Source organism: Zootoca vivipara, chromosome 7 (assembly GCF_965207765.1).
Source record: "Zootoca vivipara chromosome 7, rZooViv2.hap1.1, whole genome shotgun sequence".
NCBI classification, from domain to species: domain Eukaryota; kingdom Metazoa; phylum Chordata; class Lepidosauria; order Squamata; family Lacertidae; genus Zootoca; species Zootoca vivipara.
Genome location: NC_142590.1, coordinates 47192722 through 47218311, shown reverse-complemented (window position 1 = coordinate 47218311; position 25590 = coordinate 47192722). Strand labels below are relative to the sequence as shown.

Genomic DNA, 25590 nt, shown 5'->3' with positions numbered 1-25590 from the left:
CCCCCGCCCTCTCGCCATGCGACCAGGACGCCGTCTCCATAGCAACCAGCCCCGACTTCCTTTTTATCTTCTGCTCTTTTTACCGAGAGAGAGAGAGAGAGAGAGAGAGAGAGAGAGAGAGAGAGAGAGATCTGTGTAGTTAGGAAAGAGCAAGACTCGGAACGAGCAAGCAAAACGACTTGGCGGGTGGGGGCCCCATCCCTGGGAGCCTGTTGGGGAAGGAGCACGACAACCCCACCTGGGAAATCATCCTGACGCTTCTTTCTCCTTTTCCAGCAAAGTTTGCTGAATCTCAGGCGCCATGTCGGTGATTGTAGCGCAAGCCCTCCACATCTTTGGCTTCCAGTCTCGGGTGGCAAATAATATTTGCTTCTTCGATGAACAGATAATAGTGTACCCTGCGGGGAATAGCTGTGTGAAATATCACATTGAGCAGAAATGGCAGAAGTTCATCCCAGGTAAATCAGCTTCCTCCCCACCCCTACCCCCCATGTCCCCTCACTGCCAAGGCTGAAACTTAGGAAAGGAAGCGGGAAGGTGCAGCCTAAAATAACAGTCTTCTAAATAAGCAAGGCCTCGTCTGCATTCCTAGCTGCTGACCCTTCCCTTTCAGATTTTAGACATGATACTTGTGCTATTTCTTACTAATAAAGTAGCCACCTGGGTTTGTTTTTTAAAAATAGTTGCAGTCAGGCTCGGAACCCACATATCACATTAAAGTTGGAAAGCATGATTGAAGCTGGTAGGAAACTCAGTTTACACTGCTTCATGGTTTCCAAAAAATAATTACAGTATTTGTTTTTATATGCTTTCACAACAGTGTCGTTTACAGATCTGACACTTGGTTGCAAAGTGGCTTCTGCCCATAATTATGTTCTGTCTAGATTTAGGTGAAATATAAACATTTTCGCTTCTTGCTTATGCTGTTTTAAAATGCATCTTCCCATTAGGTGTATATTTTAGAGCTGGTTACATTCAAGCATTGCTGAACAATTCATCTGAGTATCCTTGGAATGTTTTTGTATAAACTGCTTAGATATTTATTATATTAAGCGGTATTAAAATGTCAGAAATAAACAAAGCAGATGTTCAGGAAACTATGGTTTAGCATCGTGTGAATTAACCTGAGTGAGGTTTTTAAGCAAAGGTTGAATGGCCACCTGTCATGTGACTCCTGCATTGCAGGGGTTGGACTACGAGATGACCCTTGAGGTTCCTTCCAATTCTATGATTCTATTATTCCATGGGCCTTGCTGTTGTATGCTTCTCTCTCCTCTAGGGTGGCTGTAATGAGGAGATTGGAAGGGCTAGCTTCTGTTACCAGTTACCTACCATTTGGCATTATGTCTATATCCTAAACAGTGGTAAATTTTAATTATTGTTTATTGAAACAAGCCAAGTTTGTAAACCAATGTTTGAAGCTTGGCTTGTTTTAGTAAAGGAGCAAAGTGACTGCAATCCCCTCTCTGGGAACCTGCATGGTCACACATTCATGCTAATACCTAGATTCAACTATGGCTTAATGTTATGTGTAAACTGAGCCAGTGTCTCTACAAGAGGGAAATTATTGGGATTTCAGTTTCCTGGCTTGTCATCTCTATAACTGTTTAATCTCAGTAATATGTAGTTATTTCCTGAAGTCTTTGAAAAAAGGTGACGCTCACATGGCCAACCTTGATATCGGACTTGGCTCCTGAAAATGTCATGTTCCTATATGAAGCTCACATAAGCTTTTTCTCTGTGCTTTTTAGGCTCAGAAAAGAGCCAAGGGATGCTAGCACTGGCAATTAGTCCAAATCGGCGCTATCTGGCTATTTCAGAGATACTGCAGGATAAACCGACCATCACAATCTATGAACTGTCATCTGTCCCATGCAAGAAGCGGAAGATCTTGAACAGTTTTGATTTTGCGGTCCAAGAATTTATTAGTGTAGCTTTTTCCCCTGATTCCAAATATCTAGTGGCACAGACAGGACCTCCAGAATCAAACCTTGCCTACTGGATGTGGGAAAAGCAAAGAACAATGGCAATTATCAAGGTTGATATCCAGAACAATCCTCTTTATCAGGTAACATAGAAGAGAAGCACCACATGCATCAGTATTGTACTTGGGTACATGAGGTAATTATCACCACTTGTCATTGCCTCAAAGAGAAAGGCTCTGCCTCCACCATTGGAGACCTCAGTGAGAAAAGTTGCCATATGGAGATAGACTCAGTGTGAAATCTCAGGTCTGCTGTTCACATTCACACATTTACATATACATCTGAGACACAGAACTTGCATGATTGAATGAGTATACAAGCATTGCAGATCAGCAATTATACTTTAGATACTTTTGTCCTTTTTTGACCCTGGTGGTTAGGTTGTATGGAGTGTTAGGGGAGAGGCAGTGCTTCTGGTGGGGGACATATTGTGCCCTTTCTGAGGTAGTTTGTCTACCTTTGGTCCCCACTCTGCACTCAGCTGTCGCCTCTGGCTCCTAGAAGCTGTCAGCATGTGATAGCAGCCACACCCTGGGAAATGTATTCAACTGGCTGGCTAAACCAGGTGATGGCAAATGATGGGTCTCAAAAGCTTAGTCAGGTAGGAGCTTCCTCTATGTGAAGACAGGCTAGAGCAGATGAGACCAATAGTGGGGTCCTACGGTCACATGCTGCACATGCTGTAGAGGGAAGTGAGGGACAGATGGGGTTTGTCAACCTGGGAAGGTAGCCCATCTAGGAGATCTTAAACCTCCACTGCCTTTTGGAGGGTATCTTTGGGTGAAGAAAAGGCTAATGAGTAAACCCTACACAAATCCAGGGTTGAGTCCCTAATATGGTTGTGTGGTGCTTTGTACTTCTCATTCTGGCAACTCCTTCAGCCAAGCTGGTGCCAAACGTATTGCTCTGCTTTTCTTTGAACCACACCAGTAAGACCAAGAGGGGGATCTTGTTTGGGCAGCCCAGGACCTCCACACACGCTGTCCAGGCTTGTGCCCTGGGGAGGTCACTTCGGTGCTGTTAACACAGCAGTTCTTTCATTTTTACACATTTTGTATTGTAACACTCTGGTGACCTTTGCTCTTAAATTTTTTAATCAGCTGACAATTATTCATGTTGCTCATCAAGTAATTATTTATTTTATGGTGTTTCCTTTTCCAGGTGAGCTTCAATCCACAGGATAACACCCAAGTCTGTGTTACAGGATATGGCATTTTCAAGCTATTTAGATACACAGAGGGAACCTTAAAACAGACCAACTTCTTGCGAGGGGAACCTCAAAACTACCTGTCTCATGCCTGGCTTTCTGAAGAGAAGGTGGTTGTGGGCACTGACACAGGCAAGATCTACCTATTTGACTCCGGTGATCTTCGCTGGGAGACAAGTATTGAGCGCAAAGAGATAGTCTCTGAAGTAGAGAAGGAGGAACCACAACAGGATTCAGACAGGTGAGACTGCCTTCAAACTATTGACACAAGTGGTCAATGTGCTCCAGCAGATAATGCATTTTACTGTGATCTACAAATGGTATCATGGTCATGACTGTATTGCCTCTCTGAGACAAGTTATTGCCTCTGAGGCAGCCCTCAGGCTTGAAAAGGTTGTCCACCCATTTTATACACGCTTTCCAGAATGTGAGTCCCATTTAACTCAGTGGGACTTAACTTCTGTATAGACATGCACAGGATTGTACCATTTGTCAAATGGGAACTGTTTTGTCTCACTGTCAAATGGGACTAATCATGACCTGCCACACTTGTGGGAGGATGAATAATTGAAATTTGTAAGATATCATTTAAAAGCTTGTGTAAAGTACTAATTAAATTCAAGAAGCATGCTTAGGATTGGAGTGTTAGGATTTGTATACATTACTGGCTTAAAATGCAGCAAGGTCATTTCCCCTCTGCTGCATGTTGAATTGCATAGGCATGCACTGGTACACTTCAGTAAAGTTGGATATGTTTCCAAGTCACATGCCGTCTGCCCACACCACTGGGCAGAGGGGGGCATGGTGCATTCATGGGTGCATTCAATCCAGATTGACACTGGACTGAGGCAAGAAGCATCAAAACACAGTATTTCACAAAAAACTACAGGACAGATGTGGATTGTGGCTAACATTACACGGTCATGGCTTCAGAAACCAGTTGTGAGAGTGCACTGAATGCAGAGTAAATGGGAGTGTGTGCACAGCTTTAGTATCTTCTCTAAACCCTTCAGTATGTTGACTTCGAATTTATACCAAGTTCAATGAGACTTATGTCCTAATATATGTGTACAAAATTTCAAATAGGGAAAACTTGATGTTGATACTAGGACTATGTGGATTCTCTGAAATAAAAAAAAAGTTTAAAAAGAACAACAATCATTTTTTTATGCCTCATGCAACTGACATTTGGACCTTGTTAGACTTCTCTATTTGCTGCTGATTGATTGATGAATTTCTTTTTAAAGCCTTATTGAGTTTCCTGCTCACAATTCCCCTGAGATTTCCACTGAGGTGGTTTGTGAAACTGAAGCACAGCAGCAAGCATTTCTACCTCGGGTCTCTGCTATTGCTGCATATTCCAAGGGATTTGCTTGTTCAGCTGGTCCCGGGATTGTTCTACTGTTTGAAAAGTCAGAAGAGAAGGAAGGTTACAGAGAAAGCCGAGAGATACGGGTAGGTAAGAAGTCTGAGACATGGAATGCTTGGTCTACTGCATAGCTCACCAGCAATATAAATGTTGGAGGAAAAAGGAGATTCAGCAGAACTAGAACCCACACTGCGCCAGGCACCACTCAACCCCAGCCTCAGGCAGGAGACAAACACATAATAAGGCATTTGCTAATCCCCAACCAACAGACCCAGCCATATCAATGAGGTCCAAGGTGGCTAAATGACAAACCCTACCCTGTGGTGCTTCACAAGTCTTGCATGCAGGAGGTATCAGGTTCAGGCTTTGGATGTGATATTGTGAGGACTGCTGGAGAAAGTCCTCACACACCTACACGTGCCAAAGTCAATCAGGGGAAGCACTCACATTCCAGTTGGCTGCTCTCACACACCCAGGTTGCTGTTTGCATCTTGCAGCCACTGTCATCCCACCTTGCTATACTTGTTCCCTGCTCTGCTTGTTTAATTGATTGCCAACCCTGCAGGTTATTGCCACAGCAGACCTTGTTATTTGCACACCCTATACCATCTGAATTATCATGGTAGCAGTAGTGAGCTTGTGAGCTGCGAGGAGCCTGCCCCCATCCTTCACTGGAGCTCATGGTCAGGTGGAAGAGAACGTTGCTGAGTCACAGTAGCAAAAATGGAGTACATGGTTCCAGCCAACCAGCCCATTCTCCAGCCCCCTCCACCCTACAGAGGGTTCTGAAGAGCTAAGAAAGAGCCTTGGATAAGAGATTGTGTTGACTGTAATCTTCATTAGCCCTTATGAATCATGGGGTGGGGACATCCTTGCAGCAGCTGCAGTGATGAGATCATCAGGATGAAGCTAGGTGGCAGCAGTGAGGTTGCGAGAGCTCCCTGGTGGCAATACCCTTGTACGGTAGGTGTGCACCCATCTGCAGGGCCAATGGCACCAACCCAATGCTTCCCCAACCTCACCACCACCACTTCATCCTGCTGCTGCTGCTGCTGGGAGGACGTCACTGCCCCACCTCCATGAACCATCACTGTACTTCTCCCTCCCTTGTGTGTGGCACTATGATGCTTCTATTTCCTCTGCTCCACTGCCCAGGGGGATGGTAAGAGCTGTTCAGCAGTGGAACAGACCCCCACAAGGGGTCTCCTTCCTTGGAGGTTTTTAAGCAGAGGTTGGATGGCCATCTGCCATGGATGCTTTAGCGGAGATTCCTGCATTGTAGGGGGTTGGCCTAGATCAGTGTTTCTCAACCTTTTTTGGGCCACGGCACACTTGTTCCGTGAAAAAAATAATGAGGCACACCACCATTAAAAAATTTAACTCTGTGCCGCCCTATATTATAATTACGACTGTAAGAAACACTTGCCAAATATTGCTTTCCGGCGGGTAAGCGCAGTGTATTGGCGGCCGCCAGGCTCGTTTGCACTGAGCTTTGGGAAAGAGGAGGAGAAATATTGCTTCCCGGCGGGTTAGTGTAGTGTATTGGCGGCCGCCAGGCACGTGACAATGCAAATCACCCTTCTCGTCGCCGCACGTCGCGGCACACCAGCCAGCGTCTCGCGGCACACTAGTGAGCCGCGGAACAGCGGTTGAGAAACGCTGGCCTAGATGACCCTTGGGTCCCTGCCAACTCTAAGATTCTATGATCCCTCAAAACACAAGGGCTCAAGAGTGTTTGGCAATGTGAGGTAGGGGTGCATATTGTGTTCAGTTCAAATGTTTTCTTTTATATCCCCTATTTTAACAGCATAATATTGTGAACATAGGGGTCAGGATTGGGGTTTGAGGGAATTTAGGATATGGACTAAGCCCTCTCTGCCCTGGAACTGCCCATTTTTGGCCCATGTGCCATTTTGGCTCTGTGCTTTTAAAGGTGAAAATCTTTATTAAGGCAATCTTGCTGCCATTGGTTATGGAATATTATCTATTACTCTGCTGCAAAACTGGACTAGAAAGTATGTATCTAGGAAAGTAGTTAACTAAGCTGCTTTATTTCATAGATTCCACAAGACCAGTGCAGCAATGATCCAAACCAGTCGGACAAACAGGATGTTGTGTGTATTGCCTTCAGTCCTGCAGAGGAAACACTTCTGATCAGCACAACTAAGAATCAGCTCTATCTCCTCTCCATATCAGCAGCTGAGATGAGCAAGGTGAGTTCATTAAGAGCACTGTGTTCTGAGCAACGACTCGGAAATGTGGTATTCAAAGTAATTTTATATTCTTGTGCTGCAAAGAACAGAACGAAACCAAGAAACCAAGACAGTCTGGTAATATGATTGGATCAAATCAATTACTCAGCAACCCTAAAAAAAAGTGTTGAAAGGAGAACCATCAACATAAAGAATACTCTCAATTGCACAGTTCCTTCACCAGTCATATCACCACTGAATAGCTCCTATAGCAACTTCACATTGAAAGCACCAATAACCATGCAGCAATATCATGACCACATGGCACTTAGGCCTTTCATTTGTGTTTCCATCCGGACCATAGCCGGTGTTTCCATCCGGACCAGTATCAATTTATGGATATAGAGAGAATGGCAGCCTTTCCTTCTGCAACCTCCTTTGCCCTGGTGCATAGACGTGTTGGTGTAATCCTCATCAAAAACAATTCAAAATGTCATGTTCTCCTGTGAGACAGCAAGGACACATTTCAGCAATCTTAAATACCTCTTGCAGAAAATCTCCCCAAGATTTGTAAGGTATATTCTCCAGTCAGATTTCCAGCAGTGGCTGTTTCTGTTTGGACCTCTTCAGAGTACTTTTCTATAGTCACTGGTGTACTTCTCTACAAATGCCCTATTTGTCACTAGACTTTCCAGGGCTTTGATAAATTTAGTACATATCAAATGCCTCCTTTTTGCTATGGAGAGAAGTTCAGTGTTGCCTAGTGTTACACCATCACATGAGCAGCTGTAGCTAACATGTTTGTGATATTTCACTAGGGGGAGACAGCTCACTTTGAATACCTGAACCACCCAATACATTCTGCTTCTATTACTGGCTTGGATACCTGCATTCGCAAGCCCCTGGTTGCTACCTGTTCACTGGACAAATCTGTCCGCATCTGGAATTATGAAAACAAGTAAGGGGACATGATCTGTTGCACGGCCTTTTGATTTGTACTCAGACTATGAATTGTACTCATACTATGAGTGAGTGGCAATTCACTACAGAGCCCCAGGCAATGATCAGGGCAAGTGTCAGTCCTATTCTGATAAATAGAAACTGCTTATATTTACTCAGAGTACAACATAATATTAAGAGATGGTGGTTGCTCTAGAAATCAGTTGACATAATTGTACTTCTTCATGGGACTCCTGTGTATGTAACAGAAACGTAACCTAGTTCTAAATCCAGAAAAATCCATTAAAAGTCTGGAGCTATCAAAATTAGAAAGCCTATTTCTTTTATCAACTTTAGGTTTAAAAAATGGCAGTTTTATTGTTAGTTCTGGTTATACAAATTGATTCTACTGTGATGCTGAATTAATTTGGTTGACTGACAGTATGAACTCCGTGTCATGTGAAAAATTATTTTTGCTGCCCTGTTGTATGCATTGAAAGGGACTGGTATATCTATGACGCAGTCAAGTTGTCTTTGTTCCCCTTTGTTCACTGTTCCCCAGCATTTGACCTTCTTGGGGGAACTGTGACCAAAAATAGCACTAGGTACAACTTAGTTGCAGAGAAGCGTGGTCTGTGCTTTGATTGCCATGGTTGCTCCTGCTGCAGCACACTGGACCTGTACAAGGAATACCAAGAAGAGGCATATGCACTTTCCCTTCACCCTAGTGGACTGTATGTGTTGGTTGGTTTTGCTGACAAACTCCGACTTATGAATCTGCTTATTGATGACATCCGGACTTTCAAGGACTTCACTGTACGAGGGTGCAGAGAGGTGAGCAGTGTAGGGGAAGGAACTGGTGGAGGAGCCTGAATGGGGAACACCAGATTAGGAGGTGGCACAGGCATTTTATGACCAGTAAGTTGTGTTACCACGTTTGCTTGGAACAGGTCTCTCCCTACACCCCTACAGACTATTTTTCTGTGTTCAGAAAATAGACCATACCAGAACACAATTTCTGGGGGAGATTTTGCTCAAATTTGCTAGAGGAATTTCCCCACATTCTGCTGGAATAGAGAGTAGGGTGTGATCCCAGAAGGGTGATTTCCAGGGACACACAAAAAGACTATTGCCTTCTTCCTATGGAATAAGGAGAGTCTTTGATTTAAGTAGAGTTAAGGTACTTCTTGTACAGACACCTGAAGTCTCAGGGTTCTCTGTTGCTAATCAATTAGGCTAGAATTTGAAGGAAGTTTCAACATTTAAGCATTTCACAAGGTCTCATGCCAGTATACAGTGGTACCTCCAGTTATGGCCTGGCCATATACTGAAATCTTCGTAACTGAAGGCGCTCTTCTGCACACACACAGCATGATTGAGCACTTCTGCGCATGCACACGGCATGCAGTGTGCTTCTGTGCATGCACGTGGGGTTTGCCACGTTCGCAACCCAAGTTACGTTACCTGAAGGTAACATAACCCGAGGGTTCACTGTATAGTGTGCGGACACTCCATTTTCCATTTCAATAGAGTTCAGTGGGACCCTCAAGTAACTTTGTCCTAGTTTGCTACGTCCTTAATAGCTCACTTTCCCAGGCAAAATTTGGAGCCAAAGGAGGGGCACAAAATAGCAGGATACCACTCTCTGACAACAGATGCATCTGGTTGTGATGAAGGATGATTAGAGGCTGTTTTCTGCATCACCTCCAAATTATGGATATCTGGTACCTTCACAAAGAGGTAACCTATGTGAAGTCTCATTGCTTCATGCTGTCTCCTGCTTCTCTCTACAGTGTGCCTTCAGTACAGGAGGTCATCTGTTTGCAGCAGTAAATGGAAATGTGATTCACATTTATTCTGCCACAAGTTTTGAAAACATCATTAACTTGAAAGGACACAATGGGAAGGTCAGTAAGTGATGCCTACAATACAGGTAAAATAGTACATTAAACTGAATATATTTGAAATGCCAAAAGAACAAGATCTCTCAAGAAGCTGGTTTGGAGGCTCTGCCTATGGCTGAATTCCCTTTTTTATTACAAAGGAACTAGAAACTAAAGAGTAGGAGTGAAGGATTAAAAATATTCCAAGGTGCTCCTGAGTATAATTCTCTGGCAGTGCAGATATAATTTGGATCACTTTTCACGAACAATCAATTTTCTCCTCTGCTATGTGCAATAGCTTAGGTTTTTAAAAAAAGCCAGCATTTTTACAGTACTTTGTAATCCTATACACACATAGCTGGGAGTAAGTCCAATTGAACTCAGTGGGACTTACTACTGATTTTAATAGGAATGTGCTTAAATTCCTCTTGCTGAAATAGTAGGGCTTAAAAGTGCTTTTGTTTGTCTGGGCTTGGCTTATCCAGAAAACATATACTGTATATTATGTAATGTTTGTTTACTGAATTGCCAACAACCTGTTAGATGACTGTAGAGACGACATTCCCTCCAACATCCCTTGCCGTAATTGGCCTCCCAAATATCAGTGCAAAAGAGACTTGAAATATCCTGAATTTAAGAACTTTGACCCAATGAATTATAAGGAGCAAGTGGATTCCTCTTGAACTGTCATTAGTCCTGCTTTGATGCCCTAGTGATCACAAATAGGTAAATTCCAAGCTTATGAAATGTTTTGAGATATCTCCCTAAGTTCCACCCATGATTACCTACAGGGGTTCAGTCCCCTCTTATCTCACCATTTTGTGCTCTGAGTCCAATTTATAGTGAAAGAAGCTGAAGCTTTGCTAAGGAAAGTAAGGGGACTATCTGGGATGGAATGAGATAAGACTTATTACCGATAAGGGAAAAGGTTAAACAGAATAAAGCAAGTTTGTAAATAGCCACTCTTCTGTGATGAGAATTGCCTCCAGGCAAGTAGACAGATAATTTCTTATAAGTTGGAAGAGTTTCATAAATAATTTTATAATTGACTCCAGTATTTATAAAGAGTTTTAAGTTATTACGATATACATGAGAGCAAGGTGAATGTGAAAATGAAGCGAATACATTTTAACTGGGTTATTAGAAATATGTATGGGTTCGAAAACTACAGAGCATGTTTTTTTGTTATTCACTTTTTATTGATTTGTCAAAAAAGGCATAGAACTTTGAGCAGGGGAAGACAAAACCTGAGGAGCAACAAGGACATGATAATCTGCAGGCCTTTCCTTGCCATTGGCTATTAGCTATGATGTGTTTGGAGACCAAATGTGTGAGCTGTTATAACTCTGGATTCAGTTCATGAACATAATTCCTGACCCTCTTAGCCTGACCTGCTGGATTATAATGGGAATCTTTATCTTAACTGCTTACAGGTAAACTGTGAGCACAAAGTACACAGGGTGAAAAGGGGCTGTGTTCTGTGAGTCTCTTATGTAAAAGGTTTGATGCAATGACACCAGGTAAACAGGCAGAGTACCAAGCAGCAACCTGCCTCTTGTGCCTAAGTAAGGATTGCCTGAGCATTCTATATATATTCTCATCCCCCCCTCCAGGTACGTGCAGTTGTTTGGAGCATGGATGACTATAAACTTGTCTCCTGTGGCACAGATGGGGCAGTATATGAATGGAACCTCCAGAATGGCAAGAGAGAATCTGAGTGTGTGCTGAAGTCCTGCAGCTACAATGGAGTGGCAATATCACCCGATGCAAAAGTCATATTTGCTGTCGGATCTGATCATAGCATCAAGGAGATCTGTGATTCTGCGGTGAGCTCATGTGCAGACACTTATGGAGCTGATCAAAGTGCAGCAAACAATGCAGAAGAAAGTGAAGCTCAATGAACCCAGTGCTGTGGCTTGCAGTCTCGCCCCCCCTCCAGCTTTTAACACCAGTGGTTGCCTATCCCACGTAGTGACAATTGTGTTCATAGTTTCGTTCTTCTTCTTTATAAGAGTGTAGCCATCTAGGGAATCTATACCTTGCCTTGGTTGCCAAAAATTGTGGGTTTCTTCCCAGTTATAAAGTTGAGAGGGAAATTCATGACTTGAGGTGTTGAGAGGATAGCAGGACATTCACAATGGAGAGAATGAATGGTGGATATGTGTACCCTCTGCCACTTTCCAGTGCAAATTTAATCCTTGCTGAGTGACTTGCTAAAAGCATGATGGGTGTCCTTTCTTTCAGATACTGCGAGAAGTGCCCACTTTTGAAGTTGCCTACACTTTCATAGTGGTATCTCATTCTGGACGCATGGTGTTCGCTGGAACCTCTGCAGGGACCATTCGGACCATGAAATACCCACTACCTGTGCACAAGGAATTCAATGAATACCAAGCCCATGCTGGTCCAGTCACCAAGGTAAAGGCCAAGTCAGTCTCCAGTTCAACTTAATTGCCATAGCCTTTATTTATCCCTTCTTTTTCTGAGTCTGCAGCAACAAATAATGAAAGGAGGCACAGCTTATATCACGCAATGAGCCACAAATGGGCATATCTAAATATATTTATCGTGCATCAAAGTAGCTTAATAAGAATGACAATAGACAACAGAGTATCTAATCACAGTAATGAGGAAAGTAATGAGAATGAGTTCTACCTAAACACTACACCCATCAGCCTCATTCTCGGAGTCTTCCAAGCTGAATGTATTAAGCTGGGAGAGTGTAGGGGAAATCTCTCTGGGTTGCTAGCTTCTCAGACCCTGGAGTGCAACATTTACAACACTGTTGCTGTACAGTCCTATTTTTATAATGTTATTTCACCCAGAAGGCTTGTTTATCACTGATACTTTCACCATAGGTTCCAGTAATGTTGAGAGCAAGGGGGTGAGGGTGACTGTGCTTCTTGGTGTCATGTTTAAAATCAGTCTACTACTGTACCTCATTAAAAAGATAAGACTGAGACTGATGAGAGCAAATAGAAAAAACACTGAAAACAAGGACAAGTTGTTAATGAAATGGATTCTGAGGAATGGACAGCAGCTTGACAAATGGCATGAGGAATGCTTGGAGCATAATGGAGAAAGTGGAGAAGAGAGATGAATATATTTTATAAATAACTAGCTGGCCCGGCCACACGTTGCTGTGGCTCATCCCTGTGACTGCCCCCACCCTGTTCCGACCCATGACCTATTCTCCCCCCCACCCCCTGCTCATCCCTGTGACTCCCCCCACCCTGTCCCGACCCATGACCTATTTTGTTCCCTCCCCCCCCCCCCGGTGCATCCCTGTGATTGGCCCCACCCTGTCCCGATCCATGTCCTATCCTGTCCCCTCGGCCTAGTCTGCAAAGTCGAGCCGAGATGCTGTGGAGAGGGAAGCTTTCCTAGCTGCAGTACCAGTGTAGCCGTTGCTAGAGGGCGCTGTTTTGCAACCTCTCCTGTGCTCCCAGCATCCCCGGCTGTCTGAGTTTTGTGTTCAGGAACAGTGGGTTTTACCTGCTTTACCTGCCATAGGTGTGACATCTATCTACGCAAACGGTATGCAAACCCTCGCATATCCGCATGTGACATTGTGTCCAAATTTGAACACAATCGGTCAAACGGTTTCGGTGAAAGGTGGAGACTAACAAACATGTCCCTTTTACATTTTTATATATATAGATGGCTAATTGATCCTTATTAATCCAACCGGAGCATCTTCTTCTGATTCTGCCAACTGCCCTTTCTTTTCTCTGACTCTCCAATTGTGTTTTATTAGAGTTCAGTATGCCTTTTTTTCTCCACAGATGTCCATAACAGCTGATGATCAGTTCCTACTAACATCTGCAGAGGATGGCTGTATATTTATCTGGAAAGTTTATGACAAAGAAGGGCGGGGGTTGAAAAGGGAGAGAGATGTGCCATACTCTGATGAAGTATTGATCACTAGAACAGACATGGAAGAGAAGGTCAGTACATGAGAATTTGAAGTGGGAAGAGAACACATCAGAAGACTTTGTATCAACTAACTCAAATGTGCTTTATCTCCATGGGGTCAGCACTTACCCAGTACGTATCATGGCCCTAGTAGAGAGATGACAGCAGGTTTGAATTAGCCTTATAATACAAGAATCAAACATTGTACACTTAAAATGTAGCTCGTGAGCTACATTGCTTCCTGTCCTGAAACCAACTTCACATATTATAGGAAATGCCTATATATGGCCAGATACAATATATGCTGTCTTTATATATAATAGTTTTTCAGATAAATGTGAAGGGCAGGATTCACCTAACTGGCACCCATCAGTACAAGGACTTCCGCTTGCTCAGTAGGGCTTCTTTCCCCACCTGCTTGAAATGGGCTCGGTGGGGGTTGGGAGAACCCCCAGAATAGCATTCAGGGCGAAGAGAGAGGGCATTGTTCTGCCTGGCATGCTAGAATGCTTGCACTAATGGAATGATTAGCCACTGTTTTGAATTCCCCCTGAAATGCCTTGTGTGTATCCAAGGCAAATTTAACATATGAAACAGCCCTAAAATACAGATCTGGCAAGATACTGTGTACAATAGATTTTTATTTAATTTGCATATCTGAATGTTTTGCCATCAACGTCTTTTCTTATGATTCCTTACCCTGCAGACTCAGATCATGTTAGAACTAAAAACACGTGTAGAGGAACTGAAGATGGAAAATGAGTACCAGCTGCGCCTCAAGGACATGAATTATAATGAAAAGATTAAAGAACTAACTGAGAAATTCATCCAGGAAATGGAATCACTGAAAACCAAAAACCAGGTGAGGGTCAAGCAATAACTACGACTCTCAGCATTATTGTGTCTTTTCCCCATCATGCAGTCACCTGAGGGATTTGAAGGTTGGTATGCCTAGTTTCAGGTGTAATTCTCATCCTCTATGTATTTCAGGTCTTGAAAGCAGCTAAAGAAAAGCAGGAAGCGCAGCACCAGGAACAAGTTGCAGAACTAACGGAGAAGCAGGCAAGAGAGGTGCAAGACCTAGGTTAGGAGGACTTTAAGTCACACTTTCCTGCAGACTGTGAGAAAGGGCTTCAGTCCCCATGGTGAAAGATGAAAACCTTTCCCTGTGCTGAGTGTTTGTCGGTCATGGCAAAGGGGCAACTTAGAGGACTATTGACAATAATTTGCTTGAATGTAACTGGAATTAACTCATCTTTTAAATTATAATTATATCTCCTGCGAATAAAGGCAGGAAGAAATGAACAAACCTTATAAAGAAGAACATAAAGGGGCAATAGATAATCAGGGCATAGTAAGGTAGGTAACTTTCTGAAAACTGGAGATACCTTTTTAAAGCATCTTATCTCTGCAAGCCACCCAGAAACAAGGTTTTACTGCGCACTTCTTCCATGGCCATCGGTATATTAATGTCATTGCAAAACCACCACAAGTGGAGCAGTCTGTATCATCTTAGCATCTGCACAGCATTATGCACGTCACATCATTCCCACTTTTGTTAAAAGTTAATCCCCCAGTATTTTCATTTGTGCCTAAAGAGCCAGAACTACTGAGTATGAAGTTCTGATGTAGACGCACCTGTAAAGAGTGTGCAAATGGGGCTTCAAAGCTAGTGATTGAGGAATAGTATGAGTTAGAAGAGAGAAATGTGAGCAGGCACCAAGATGTGGGGTCTAAAATGCCTCCCTAAGACTAAGGACAATTGGGAGAGGACAAGACATACCTTACTCTGTAATACATCTTCCCTCCTCCCACACACATTAATTTGTTTTTTACTCGCTCTTTGGGTCAGAATCTGGCAATAACCAGAAGCTTCTGCTGGAGTTTGAGAAGTACCAGGAGCTTCAGATGAAATCCCAACGCATGCAGGAGGACTATGAGAAGCAGCTTCATGAAATGGAAGAGCACAAAAACCAGGCGCTGGAGGAGCTGACAGAATATTATGAGGCAAAGCTGCTTGAGAAAACCACTCAGCTGGAAGAGGTATGAGCTGTGATGGTTTCATTTTTATTTATTTTTAAGGATGGGCACAGTTCTACTATACTTGAAGTTACTACTGATTCAGCCCTTCATCGCTCTTCTGACTTCCACTAGCTCTGAAGTTGAGCTCTGATCTGTGTACACTCTTGTCCTTGCCCCTCCTGATTAGGCAGCCATCTCCCATCCCAAACACAGATCTTTCCAGTCTTCTTCTTCCCTGAGTGCCACATATTAGTGCGTTTAACTTACAGTTCTCTCAGATAAAACCCCTAGGCAGGCTGACCTGTTTCTGGCATAGATAGGGTTGCCATATTTCAAAAAGTAAAAGTAAACCACGCCAACAAAAAGTCTCTGTATGACAACATTCATACTTAAAACAAAAAGAACACAATTCTTTAATCATTGTCTAGAAGCCTGTATGTTGAAGCTTGTATGTGTCAGGTTATTTATTGGATTAATAGACCACCCTATACCCGGAGATCTCAGGCCAGTTCACAGAAAAGATCAACATAAAAACAACAAAATATATAATCAAAATAAAAACAACATTCCAATAACACCCCTCCCCTCCCAAAAGAGCCGCTCTACTGGAGAGGAATCCTACTAAGCAAGTTTCACAACTACAGAGATGCTAGTTTAAAGTACTCTTCAAGTAGATTGTGCTCAACCCTATTTACCTGTCCTTTCTGGCTGAAGTCAATGAAAGCTCCAAACTCTCATTTTTCCCATCCTTACTATACTCAGAGTGACATAAGTAGCTGGATCTTTCTACCATTCACCTTTCCATACATATACTTTTTTTTATATCCAGACTCGCCCACCTGTCAGAGTTCACCTGCAAGGTCGGTGGAGGTAAAAATATGGTGCATCGGTCAGATCCACTTACCCACCGCTAATTTATGAACTGGGCCATTCAGTGCTTTTGTAACATGTAATTAAGCCTCCTGGACTGTAACATCATGTTGCTGCATTGTCATCCCCAGAGAGCTTGTGTCAATCTGCCTCATCTCCAAACTAGCCCAGGGTCTTGCCTCTCCCAGGCAATCATTTCAGCCTGATCCCTTAACAATGTGGCTCCTTTAACACCTTTTTACTTTTCTGCTTCCTAACTTTCAGGCTCAAGATGAATCAAGAACTCAGCTCCGAGAATTTGAGGAAACTAAGAAACAAATTGAAGAAGACGAGGATCGAGAAATCCAGGACATAAAAATTAAGTATGAGAGGCGACTTCGTGAGGAAAGAGAATCAAATTTGCGGCTAAAAGGGGAGACAGGAATCATGAGGAAGAAGGTATGCTCGTCTGTTTCAGGCTATCAGACTTCTGGTTTGTGGTCATTTATTTCAAGATGTATATACCACTTTCTCTGCCAACAAAATGACAATAAAAATAGATAATAAGAGTAGATTAAATTTATAAAAAGCAAAACAAATTTTAATACCCAACTGTCTATCAAAACAGTGTCACAGAAATGTCAACAAAAATCTGTTTTATATCTAATGTAAAATTATTTCCTAAAATGCAAGGTTTTATCTAAAGGCTGGAATGCTAGCAAAGGGCCAAATTAAATGTGAATTGTACAAATGGCCCTTGCATGCTTGTTTTTCTTTAATTGTCAGATGATTGACAGGTGGATCATCCAACCCACCTGTCCAACTCCCTTATGCAGCACTTCCCAATATCCAGCTGCCTATTAGGTGTTTGGGAAGTTCTATGCAAAGTGCTTGGCATGCTCAGCATTTTCCAAGCACCCAGTATAGGGTTGGCAAAGCTCCTTTATGCAAGAATCAGCTGTTTGACCGACTTTCCCATGGGAGATTTGGTTGCACAGCCAATCCTGCAGGTTTGAATTCGCTGTCCATCAGTTGATGGGCCATCATCAACTCTGCTTCCTGAAGGCATCAGCTGTACAGGGATATGGAGATGCCCCCACCATGTAGCTTTCACTGATTCTTGTCAGCAATTCTCATGGAACTGTTGCTGGGTGAGACACTGGCTTCAGACTGAGAGATACCTTATGCTTTTTTCTGTAGTTCAACAGTCTGCAGAAAGAGATTGAAGAGCGCTGCAGTGACATTGAGGCAATGAAGTTGGAGCAGCAAAAGTTGCAAGGAATCATTAAAGCCTTAGAGAAGGACATCCAGGGGCTGAAGAGAGAGATTCAAGAAAGAGATGAGACCATTCAAGACAAGGTGAGGTGCTTGGATCTATGCTCCTTTCCCACCCCTCTACCCCCAGCTGGATTTTGCTGTCCAAATCTACAAAGACTCTGACCCACTAAGCAATGCCTCTCTGTGTCTGCCTCCCAGTCTGAAGGATGGAGCTTAGAATTCATTATCCCTTCTCTGATATTTCTGACACTTTCCCCTTTTTCTCCTCATATGCCACCATCCCACACATTGTCTCTTGACTCCACTGATGTAGGGTTGAAGTTGTAAGAGATCCCTGTGTCTCTTTAGACACTGCTCACCTCATGTCTCTATTTTATTTTTCCCAGGAGAAGCGAATTTACGATCTAAAGAAAAAAAATCAGGAACTGGAGAAGTTCAAATTTGTACTAGATTATAAAATAAAGGAGTTAAAGAAGCAAATAGAGCCACGTGAGAATGATATCAAAGCTATGAAGGAGCAGATCCAGGAGGTGAGAAGCAGATTAGGCAGCCCACTCCCAGCCCTGAAACTGGGCCAGCTTGAAGACCATAGCAGGCCGCAGGCCCCCTTTAAAATTTCTCCTCTTCTCATGCATCTGTGCAGATGGAAGGAGAGCTGGAACGTTTCCACAAGCAGAACACACAACTTGAACTGAACATATCAGAGCTACGGCTAAAACTGAAAGCTACAGACCGGGAGATGCACAAAGAGATGCAAAAGGTGTGTCAAATGGCAGCTGAAAAAAGTGGTACACCAAATTATAACTGGTCCTTCTTTAGGGTGTCATATACAGACTAAGATGACCTCTAAAGTTTCCTTCCATCTTTATGATTCTGTAATGGTAATTGAAATTTTCTTCCACTGAATCTAGTGTTTAAATTTCACATTAGAGCAAGGTAATGTTGGGGCTGCTCTAATCTAATAATTTAATAGGTGACTTCGCACATGCCTGTCCATGACTTGATGACTTGCATATGTAAAACAACAATTTCATTTCAGGCTTTCACATTATTTTGTATCTCCTAAAACTGAATGCTCTGCTTTTTCCTGAAGACAACTTATACATTCAGCTGTCGGTTATCAAGCTATGTAGAGCTGGAAATTCAAGTGATGAAGAAGTATTGTGGGATTTAAAATGTTTAACAGGGTCCATCCTACCACTGTCCTGATAGGTTGGGTACCCTCTGGCCAGTATTTGTCCTACAGACAATTTGTGAGAAGTAATTTGATCTAGAGCAAGGAAGCCTCACCAACAGACAATGTATTCGGCTGCATCAAGCTTTGGTGTTCTTCTGACTGCAGGAACGAGACATGGAAGCACTTGTCAAGCGATTTAAAACAGATCTTCACAACTGTGTAGGCCTCATCCAGGAACCCAAGAAACTGAAGGAGAGCATCCGGGATATCTATGAAAAGTATGTGCAGAAGGCAGATATGGTAAGTGAAAGTTCTTCTCTCTCAGCAGCACATACCCACCATACTTCTTTGGAGCTCACTTCATTTGCTTCATCAGGTGGAAATTGTTGGCGTTGACACAGACTTGCATCAAGAGTACACACGGCAGCGAGAGCATCTTGAGCGCAACCTGGCAACACTGAAAAAGAAGGTGATAAAAGAAGGCGAGGCACATCGTGCAGACTATGTGCGCATCATGCAGGTACTAGCACTGTGAGGGGAAGTGGGTAGGTCCACTCTTCTAAACCGCTATAAGAAAAAAGTTCTATTTGCTCCATTCCCAGGTCCAGAAGGTCCAGAAATTTCAGTTTAAATAAAGAATTTCAAATGTGGATTTGAAAAGTACTGTGGGTAGGATTCACCTAACGAGTCCCATCAGCAGAAGCCCTACACAAGGACTTCTACTGGCACAACCAGGCTTTCCCATGTGCCCCCCTAAATTGGCTCTGCGGAGGTCAGGAGAACCCCTGTTTTGTTTTAATAGATAGGCAATGCATGCCTGGTAGATGTGGAGAACACAAGAGGCATCCTCCATTCCTTTATATCCCAAAGCATCTGTGTAAGGGTGACTCCCTGCAGGGAGCCAGCCCCCATCATCCTGACGTCCACCTCATCAAGCACAGAGAGCAACAGTGGGTCTGAAGCAGCCAGAGGGGGAGGAAGAGACTTGGAGGGGAAGAGAAAATCATAGTGAGGAACAATGGGAAAGCTCAGGGGCAGAGAGATGCAGACAGGAGCTCAGGGATGTTGGAGAGCCCTGTCACCGACCGCTCAGGGAGGAAACTGAAAGGGCACCGCTCCTTCTGGCGCAGGAATTAAGGAGAGCGCCGCAACGCAGGTCAAGGGGGAGGCGTTTTGGGGGTGCCCCGACTACTTTGCTGGCATAGGAACAGACATACGCCATTGCCGGATTCTGATTTGGAATGAGAGGTCATGTTTTAAGCTGTCTCTACACTGTAAATAATTAGCACAATAAACGTCTTTGAAGACAAACTGGACTCAAGCGGAGTTACTCTAGAGTAGCCACAACGACCTTCTGACAATCTGCTTTGTTTCTGTAGGAAAATGTGAGCCTCATCAAGGAAATAAATGAGCTGCGGAGAGAACTGAAGGTCACCCGTACTCAAGTTCTTGACCTCCAGTCAACCTTGGGGATCCTTATGAAACGCAAGAAGCAACCAACACAATCCTTACGTAAACATGTTGTTATTCAGCTCACTTTCCCCTTCTGCTCTTCCCCAGAAAATGTTTCCTTTTGGCCCCTTTTTCCTAGAGCAGGGGTGGGCAACCGTTTTGTTCCCAAGGGCCACATGCAGCCATTGGTGGTGCTGTATTGCCAGTGGGAGGGGCTGATCAAAAGTTGACTGGGATGTATAAGTCCCTCATGTTCTAGACTCACTTGGTATTTTATATTATCTAAGAGATTCTGTTCTGCTATTGTAGATGCTGATCCAATTTAAAAAGGCACCTTACGTACTTTATAGTCATATTGCTCTGGGATTAACACAGTAACAGTCGTCTTTGCACAACAACTGGTTGTGAGCAAAGCAAAAGCCTAAGTGTTCCAACTCCCATTCAGTTTCAGTTCTACTTTTCTGCAAGGAGGATTGAACAAGATGCTGTTAGTGAGCCCCCACTCCCCAAGTTAGCCTACCACCTCCTAGAGAGAGGTAGAGAGGATAAAAACATGCAGAGGTTCTTTAGCTCCTCTCACTGCTTCCTTACTGCTTAGAGAGGGGGCAGGTGAACAGGCAGTGTCCAGGAGTGTCACAAAGTGTCCAAGAACTGTCAGTGGGCCTTGTTCTTTGCTGTAGACTAGGCATCTCCAAACTGCGGCCCTCCAGATATTTTGGCCTACAACTCCCATGATCCGTAGCTAACAGGACTAGTGGTCAGGGATGATGGGAATTGTAGTCCAAAACATCTGGAGGGCCGAAGTTTGGGGATGCCTGCTGTAGACCTTGGAAATTGCCCAATAATTCCAACCCCTGTTTTCTTTTTGTCCTTTCTGTTGTGTTCCTGGCTATCCCTCATCCTGGCTCATCTCTTTGGGGTATTTTCTATAGTTAAAACAAAGCAATGTGATTTTTCCATTTCCTCCAGCTCCCTCCCCTGATCGGCACACTCCAACCATCCTACGGTTGAATCCAGAGGAGGAAACAGAGAGGATCATTGAAATGCAGCGGCTGGAAATCAAGTACCTCCGAGACCAAATGCAAGGGCAGGATAAAGCTCTTGCGGTTCGGCCTACATCAGCTTCAAAACTTCCCATGCTAGAAATGGACAGAAGCAGCACTGAACAATCACATTGACATGTGCAGAAGGCATCCAAACGTAGCTAATCTTCTCTACATCTCTAGACCAAGGACCCACTCCTACCCTGGCCCTTTGGGTTCTTTGTTTTTGTTTTAGCATCTCTGATTCTGGATAGGGAGGGAAACAATAAACAAGTCAGACCAGATTTGTCTGCCTCTTGCTAATGTTGCAAGTCTCCAAACAGGAGAATCAAGTGAAAAAACATGCAGAGCACCAGGGAAGAAGCTGGCTGCTCATAGGTGAGGCCATTATCTCTACCACATAACATAGCTGTTTCAACTCAAAGCAAAAATCCTGTTGGAGACAGGAACCTTGTGCCTAGCATTGATGCAAGAAAGTCTCAACTCTACACATTCTCTGTCCCCTGAGCTAGTCTGGGAAATAAAGAATTGGTTGCATCTTTTCCCATTGGCAGCAAAACTTTGATTGATGAATCCTGAGACCCTGTTGGTACACTCTGTGGCAGAACCATTGCTCTGTTCTGAGTTGTTTTTCCAGCTATTTGCAGAACAATAAGTCTGTGCATGGATGATTGCAGGTATGAGCCTACTTACATGAGCAATATCTCTCTCACTCACACACCCAACCTAAGTGTCCTCAGTCCTTCCCCCTCACCCCTATATATCTCTTCTCAAAGATATATTGCTAACTATTAGCATGAATGTGACAAACCTTTAGACTGTGTGTGAATAATGCTAAATGGGAGATACTAAGGAAAAGAAGGACTCGCTATCCCCATGAGTGTTAGATAGTAATGATAAATTTATTTATTCAAATCATTTGTACAAAGAGTGGTGTGTGTTTAAAAAAATAGATACACCAGTTACACAAAACTTGCAAAGCACAAAATAAACATATCTAATTAAACAAACAAATAAACCAGTTGGCTGAACTGAGGGCTAAGCAGAAATATATTTGTAGGCACATGTGAATGCACCAAATGCCAATAGAGAGGGAGAATAATGGCCCTTGGGGGATTCCACCTTGGGGCAACTGATGCTTGCCATGATATGCTTGAGTTGGTACTCAAAGCAGGGCCTGAGAAGCAGGTTGCTATTGACATAGGGGACAATATAAAAAATGGCATTCCCTAGGATATGTGGGGTCCAGGCTGCAAATGACTTGATGGGTAAGCATCAGGGCGCTGAATGGAAGTTGGAAGCATATTGGCAGCCAGTGAAAATGCAATAAAACTGGCTGACTTTTGTTTGCAACAATAATATGCCCTCTGCTTTTCTGATACCGACACTGACTGTTCTGTAATCTAATCTGCTTAGTAACATATCCTTTTCACAACACAACTATTTGTTTTCTGTCCTCCATGAGGCAACAAAGCAAAAGCACTTCAGCAATTTATGGTGTGCTGGTGATAAGCTATACCCTTCAAGTTATTCTTCCCTGACTTACCAGAACAAGACTCTGCAGCACCCTGGGTCAAGTAGGTTCACTATTCTCTTAATTATTTGCATTTACGAATTAAAAGCCTTCTGAAATTGACCAATAATCTATGTTATATGGGTAGTTGCTGTAACTGCTTTAGAAACTTTTAGAAGATCAGCAGAGAGGATTCCTTAACAAGGCAGATGCTCTTCAGAGTAAGCTACATGTAATGCTTTCTATGAACTAATTAATAATATGCATGTCTACAATTCCTAAATCATTCATATCCCATGTTCTTCCATACGTCCCGCACTAATTCTTCCGGCAATGACAGCGGATGTGAATCAATCTTTTTCTTGATAATTATTAGGTAGCTAGGAGTGATCTTCCTCTGACAGGTGCTTAAAACACTCCCTAATAATTTAGCCTTTGCTCCACAATGGTGCAATGCTGCCCTCAGGTGAGAAGTTTTTCCCATGGTGCACGCACACACAGGCGCTTCAGAAGATGTAATTGGAGAGCATGTCAAAAGGAGTGGACTCTACCCTGATCAGAGAAGATTGCTGAACAACCCACTGCTGACAAACCATCTCACCAAGGGACTTTGGGAGTCTAGAACTCGCTGGAAAATTACTCCTAGACCAGAGGAAGTTCATGGAACAGAGGCAGAATGGCAATGTAGGTTTTATTGGATGTTTTAGCTATGTTTACTGTCATGTCTTGGATTCTGAGGCAGCATAACAATCCTTTGTGCTCATACCATGCCTGCATCACAAAGTAGGGTTTTTCTTTTCTTTTTTTACAAGAAGGTATGTTAGCATTTTTCTTTGTGTCAACATAGCTATGAAAACCATGCTTTTCATTCTAGTGCACACTTAGTCTTCATATTTCACCCAGTGTTTTCCAAATAAAACTTACATGTTTTTAACAGGAATCAATTCACACACTTTGTCTCCTGCTAAAACATACCTGTTTAAATCAGACAGTATCTCTAGAGGAGGGGAGAGGGTAAGTATTATACTGTATACAGTTGTGCAAATCGGTAGTCAACCAGAAGAAAGGTATTGAAGACAGGGTGGGAAGTAGTACCACAGATTTACAGAAGGAAATGTGAATTGTCATGCACATAATCAGGCATTACACCAGACAATTTATGTTGCAAGAAGCCTACCAGAAGTTCAAAAAATCCAACTGAAGATATGACCATTGTCACTTATAGGAAAGGAATATGTGCTATTGTATTACACTCGGGTAAGGGAAGACACAATAAATGAAGAGAGGGAAGAGTAACAGAATCCAATAACTCGGCATGATTTAGAAATCACATAACCTGGAATTGTGACTTTTTGTCAGGAACGAGGTAGGTAGGAAATGTGAAGCCAATGGAAGACAGGCCTTGCAGTATGTGATGGCAATGCTAGGCAAGGTAGGGAGAAAGAGGAAGAAAAGCAATCCTAGACTGCTGCTGTCACCATCAGCCACAAATCTTTTAGCACTCAAAACCCTGGTGGCACTTGATTTGACCGTGTGTTGGGTATGCTAACAAAATGGACAAATAGTGTGACCTGGTGAGAAGATGGTTGCTGTTGGCTATTGTAGAGTTCATTTTCAAGTCTGAACTCTGACGTGAGCTTGCTGGATGACCATATGCATGGTTCTCTATCACATTTCTCTATAAAATGGAAATAACAATACCACATATCATAAGCTTTCCCCACCCCCACAATAATGAAGTACAGGCAGTATTGGCGTATTGAGATAAAAATATGTATTCAGTCAAGCCTTCAACCCCATGAAATGCAGGGCATTTACAAGTCTTAGAAAATGTATGCGATCTTCTCCCCCCAAAAAACTGAATGTTGTGTTGCACCATCTATATTGAGTGTCCCATAGCAATGGTACTTGCCTATCCACTCAGTATTATTTAAATATACCTCTGTATGCTGAAAGGATTTGGGAACATTAAGTTAATGGGTAGGGGGTGGAGATGGTTCCTAGTCTCTCTATTTTGTTAATCCAAAAACCAAGTACCGGTATCTTGTTTATTCACTTACTTTATTTTGATGGCACCATCGTGGGGGGAAAGGCTTTGAAGGTGTAAGGGGTTCACTGTCCATCAAAGTCTGATCCATTCATTAGCCAGTATTCCACAAGTCCCTACTCTTTTAGAAATGATTATATTATACTATCCTAGCCATACCATTACTACTTAGACACCAAGGCCTCGAGAAGATCCTGCCCAGTCAGAACTTCTTCTCTCAAAGGCCAATAAAATGCTTTGCTTTAGGCACAAAGAAAATGCTTTGCTAAAAGAAAAGCTCTCTTTTCAAGAAGTCTGAGGAAGATTCTTATCTTCCTGACAGGTGCACAGAAATGCAGAATGGCTGTGTTTCTTTCCTGGCACCACCCTGCATCCTAAATGGCCCCATGTCTCTCTGCTGCCCCTTAGCAATAGTCAGAATGTGACTGCGCTGCTTAGGGGGTGGAAATGTGAACCCGTCTGGCAAGGAGCTTGTCTGGTGAGGGTTAACACCGAACTCTTTCAACCTGTATTTGCTTACCTCTGCCTGTATTGTATATCCTCCTGTTTCCCTTGCTCCATCAGCCTTCTTATTTCCGCTTGCCTCAAGCACACAGTCACCAGGCTGGAATGCTTCCAAGGACAACAGCAGGTTGTCTTTCCATCCCCGCCCTTCTGGAGAATGTACCTGTCTGGGCAAAGGTCAGTGTATGCTATGAGCCTATCAGACGCAGCACCTG

The 25590-nt window shown here is 43.2% G+C and overlaps 1 protein-coding gene and 1 long non-coding RNA gene across 4 annotated transcripts; one reads left to right on the top strand and one right to left on the bottom strand.

Moving 5' to 3' along the window:
• The first annotated feature begins 80 nt into the window (after positions 1–80).
• Positions 81–21595, top strand: CFAP57 (cilia and flagella associated protein 57). The gene is made up of 22 exons (XM_088674109.1): positions 81–458; positions 1752–2068; positions 3147–3433; positions 4440–4647; positions 6622–6774; positions 7572–7711; positions 8361–8526; positions 9486–9599; positions 11189–11401; positions 11820–11993; positions 13361–13522; positions 14197–14352; positions 14481–14574; positions 15343–15533; positions 16647–16820; positions 17562–17720; positions 18026–18169; positions 18283–18399; positions 18982–19116; positions 19193–19336; positions 20196–20328; positions 21238–21595. The coding sequence occupies exons 1-22, from the start codon at positions 302–304 to the stop codon at positions 21444–21446; spliced, it is 3747 nt and encodes a 1248-aa protein (XP_088530235.1). The 5' UTR covers positions 81–301; the 3' UTR covers positions 21447–21595.
• On the bottom strand, positions 15899–25538 carry LOC148685061 (uncharacterized). 3 transcript variants are annotated; one of them, XR_015951058.1, is made up of 4 exons: positions 25392–25522; positions 19176–19273; positions 18930–19085; positions 16850–17675 (listed from the first exon to the last, which is right to left on the bottom strand). It is a non-coding gene; the product is annotated as an uncharacterized LOC148685061 (long non-coding RNA). The 3 variants fall into 3 exon arrangements; XR_015951056.1 differs by lacking the exon at positions 19176–19273 and having other exon boundaries at positions 15899–17570; positions 25392–25538; XR_015951057.1 differs by lacking the exon at positions 19176–19273 and having other exon boundaries at positions 25392–25538.
• Between the last annotated feature and the right edge of the window lie 52 nt (positions 25539–25590).

Bases quoted from the DNA above. Each gene is read 5' to 3' on its own strand.
- CFAP57 (XM_088674109.1), top strand. From the start codon at position 302: ATGTCGGTGATTGTAGCGCAAGCCCTCCACATCTTTGGCTTCCAGTCT. The intron at 14,575-15,342 runs GTTAGGAGGACT...TCTTTGGGTCAG, and splicing joins AAGAGAGGTGCAAGACCTAG to AATCTGGCAATAACCAGAAG. The intron at 15,534-16,646 runs GTATGAGCTGTG...CCTAACTTTCAG, and splicing joins AAACCACTCAGCTGGAAGAG to GCTCAAGATGAATCAAGAAC.